Source organism: Cibotium barometz, chromosome 36 (assembly GCF_041138505.1).
Source record: "Cibotium barometz isolate CiBa-2024 chromosome 36, ASM4113850v1, whole genome shotgun sequence".
Lineage (NCBI taxonomy): Eukaryota > Viridiplantae > Streptophyta > Polypodiopsida > Cyatheales > Cibotiaceae > Cibotium > Cibotium barometz.
The window spans coordinates 14337391-14341004 of NC_141081.1; the positions used below are offsets into that span (position 1 = coordinate 14337391).

The 3614-nt window shown below is 44.2% G+C and overlaps 1 protein-coding gene across 1 annotated transcript; it reads right to left on the bottom strand.

Moving 5' to 3' along the window:
* Nucleotides 1-770: 770 nt before the first annotated feature.
* LOC147617519 (disease resistance protein RUN1-like) lies at nt 771-3109 on the bottom strand. Its single transcript, XM_086775455.1, has 4 exons — nt 3012-3109; nt 1801-2920; nt 1406-1681; nt 771-1319 (listed from the first exon to the last, which is right to left on the bottom strand). Exons 1-4 carry the CDS (start codon nt 3047-3049, stop codon nt 771-773), a joined length of 1983 nt encoding a protein of 660 aa, XP_086631581.1. The 5' UTR covers nt 3050-3109.
* Between the last annotated feature and the right edge of the window lie 505 nt (nt 3110-3614).

Here is a 3614-nt window from a genome sequence, read left to right on the forward strand (position 1 = left end):
ATCATCATCTACAATACCACCCATATTTTAATTTTTAAATCATTGCTCCCACTTAGTCAACCATTTCTTAACGACAACATCAGACGTATGAGTCGTTCATGCACCTGAGTATTTGGGAGGCTTAAGATCTTCAAGTTGCCATTTTTTTTGGCAATCTGGGGTTCACTTGGCCCTTATTGGTTTACATCAAATGAAATAATCTCTTGACTAGCCTTAGCCGCTCTAGTAAAGTATGCACCTCTCGCATCAAGTGAGCTAAAGTATCTTCTAGCATATTTGTGTGATCATTTATAGTCTTCTGAAGATCCATTGGGCTCTTGCCCTAGATTTTGGTTTTGATTTTACCTCGTTCTCCATAGCTTCTCTTCTTCTTCTTTTTTTGGATTATATATTTTGTTTTTTTAAGGGACTTATACAAAATTTTTACATCACACATAGTAAGAAAATGAAGCATTGAAAAACATCAAGCCCTTGTCTGCATCATCATAAGGCTCATGTGCATACATAAGGTGTATTTCAAGGAGTTTTCAATGCATAGTCTCGGAATTCTTCAAGATTTTGAGCAACATCAGGAATTGTAGAGTATACTAGGCATAACACATACATATTTACATCCCATGCATGCTATCAAACATTATTTGCACCATTATTTACACCAATTCAAGATTTCAAAGCAAAGCATAAAAAATGTTAAAAAAAGTAAGAGGTTACGTTTCTTGCATAGGTGAAGGAATAAGGTGGTTTATCCCCCCATATGTGCTTGTTAGAAACTATAGCCAAGAGAATATAGGGAAAATCGTGACCATGCCTTTCTCATCATAGCAAAAGAGTGAGACTCTCTCCTTAAACGAGCACTTGCTGACCGTGAAGGATGTGAGCTTCTTGAGGTTGCCCATTGTCGAAGGAAGCTCTATCAACTGGGAGCATTCACGAAGGTGAAGCGATACCAAATTGCTCAAATCTCCAAAGGATTGTGGAAGTGTGTTCAGAGAAGTCTCTTCCAGCCCTATCTCCTTGAGCGCTGTAAGCTGTCCGATTGCAACTGGCAACTTTGTGATTTTGCTGCATTTGTTCAGGAGGAGTGTGGTGACGGATCGCAAGTGTGTGATGCCCTCTGGAAGTGTCGTGAGCTCCTTGCAATTGCTAAGGTTGAGGTACCTCAAACTTGGACTTGAGCGGCAGACAGAATCTGGGATCCTTTCTAGGTTCACACAGCCTCCAAGGTCTAGCATCTCTAAGCCACTGAGACAGTCGTCGAATTCAGGAAGGTTCTTGAGATTTGGGCACTCACTGAGGTTGAGTTCCTTCAGGCTCTGAAGCTAATAAAAGTCCACAGTTAGTAAATGAAACTTCAACTGCATGAGCAAAAGAAAAATGGGAGCTTGTTAATTAGATGAAGCATCACCTTGGACATGTGATCACTGGAAAAGCTTAGAATCCTGCTTCCCATCAAGTCTAGCACGGCGACATTTTCTAGGCCTAGGTCGAAGGGTAGAGATTCCAGTGGGCAATTGCGCCACTGAAACCATCGGAGTTCTTTGGATATGTGAGCAAAATCGCCCTTGAGAGAACCGTTGCTTAACACTAGCAGTTCCATGACATTCATGCCGGCAAATGACCCTGTGTCCCACTCTTCATCGGTTTTTAGAATGAAGCCCAGCCCCCGCACTGCACACGTCCCCTGCTCGAAGACCATACAAGATTAATTACTCCTCATGAGACATGACCATTACAGCTATCGCATCGCAGAGACTATATTGGGAGAAAAATTAGAGTAATTGGAGGAAAGAAACATCTCACAATTCTGCTTCTTAAGACGAAACGAACATCCTCCTCATTCCACAGGTGGCTGCGCTGCCATCTGTTTGGTTGGTTGTTCTCCACGATCTCTCGCCCCATGTCCCGCAAGTGATCGTGCATCGTGAGCCTTCTGTCATGATCCAGCTTGACCAGAGACTTGAGCCTGAGGTTGTCGAGGCAGAGCCCAGCTGCAAGTGATTCGCCCCAGATTCTCTTAGCTCTGTCTTCGTGCTCTCCCAGGAGAAAGCAGGCTATGTCCAGGAACATCAACTTCTCCTCATTACTGCCCAGGGCATCATAGCTGATTCTCAGGCTCTCCGTCACTTTTCTCCGCGCGGGCAGATTGGCCCGCTGGCTTTGAAGCACCCTCACAGTGTCTTCCCACACGAGCTCATCCTTGCTGTAGAGGTGGGCACCAAGGATTTCCAAGGAAAGTGGAAGGCCTTGGCAAGCGGTGACTACATTCGCCGCCAGATTCTTGAGCTTTGTGGGTGGTTGCGCCCGGAGAAAGGCATGCCAGTTGAAGAGCTGATGGGCGTGAGGGTTGCTGAGCCCTTGCATGAAGAGCCTTTCCTGGGCATCCGCCCAGACGATGATTTGCTCGTCTCGTGTGGTGATCACAATCTGGCTGCCATCGTTGAGGTGGCAATCCACAGGTGGTAGGAGTGCCTCAAGCTGCTCTCGGTCATCCACATCATCGAGAATGATCATGACCTTCAGGCCCTGGAGTCGCTCTTTCATGATGTGCTTCCCACGTGAAATACTGTCAACAGAAACAGCATCCGTCTTCAGCAGACTCCTGATCATGCGCTCTTGAACACCTCGCAGTCCATTGGGATTCTTAGCTTCTGATCTCACGCTCTCCATGAAGCTCTTACATTCGAACTCTCTGTGAATCCCATTGTAAATAGACTTGGCTAGGGTAGTTTTGCCTACACCACCCATCCCAATTATGCCCAATGTGCGAACTCCCTTCTCCATATTGTCGAACTGCATGAGATTTAGAGCCTCTGGCAACTGCTCTCTCACGCCCACCGGGTGCTTGGCTACCTCCAAGAGAGTTCTGTTGAGCACATTGAGAACCTCAGATACAATGAGCTTCACCAGACGGGCCTCGAACCTGTTGTTCCACACGATTACAAACTAGATTAGCATAATTCATGAGGTGTAACGATGCAGCGAATTAGCTATGTTCGGTTTAGACAGCTCACCCATGGGCAGCGTCGGAGAGGGACCACCCAGTAACCATGGACGCTTCATACAGAACGCTCTTCCACTTTTCAATGACAGAGTGGTCGTGCTGAAGACGAAGCTTGGGAAAAAGGGCCTCTATACTCAATTGATTGGCTAGTCACATCTCGACGACTTCTCGAGTACCATCATGTAACACTAGTTCTGTAAATGGACACTTAAGTGTCCTGAAAAGTTCTTGAATTTTTGTGGGCAATCTATTAAGAGTTTTGAAATGCTTAACATTCACAGATGTTCCTCAAGACCCAAAAAATCTTTTAAATTGCACTTTTCTTAGCTTTTGCAAGGCAATATTTTAATTTTCTTAGACACATGCTGATAAAATGCATGATTTTTGCTGTTTTCAAAATAGTAGTAATTTGGACATAACTTTTAGAAGGGACATAGTTTGATCATGAAACTTGGCTTGATGGAAAGCCCATGATATAAACTAAATCTTGGAATCATCAAACGACAATTATTGGATAAATTTTTGACTCGTTAATATTGAAATGATGTTTTTTATATAGGTGGAGCATGAATTTTTTTCCTTCCATATGCAAGCTAATAATGTAAAGCTTGAG

Bases quoted from the DNA above. Each gene is read 5' to 3' on its own strand.
- LOC147617519 (XM_086775455.1), bottom strand. From the start codon at position 3,049: ATGGTTACTGGGTGGTCCCTCTCCGACGCTGCCCATGG. The intron at 2,921-3,011 runs GTGAGCTGTCTA...GTGGAACAACAG, and splicing joins CTCTCCGACGCTGCCCATGG to GTTCGAGGCCCGTCTGGTGA. The intron at 1,682-1,800 runs GTGAGATGTTTC...GTCTTCGAGCAG, and splicing joins TCGTCTTAAGAAGCAGAATT to GGGACGTGTGCAGTGCGGGG.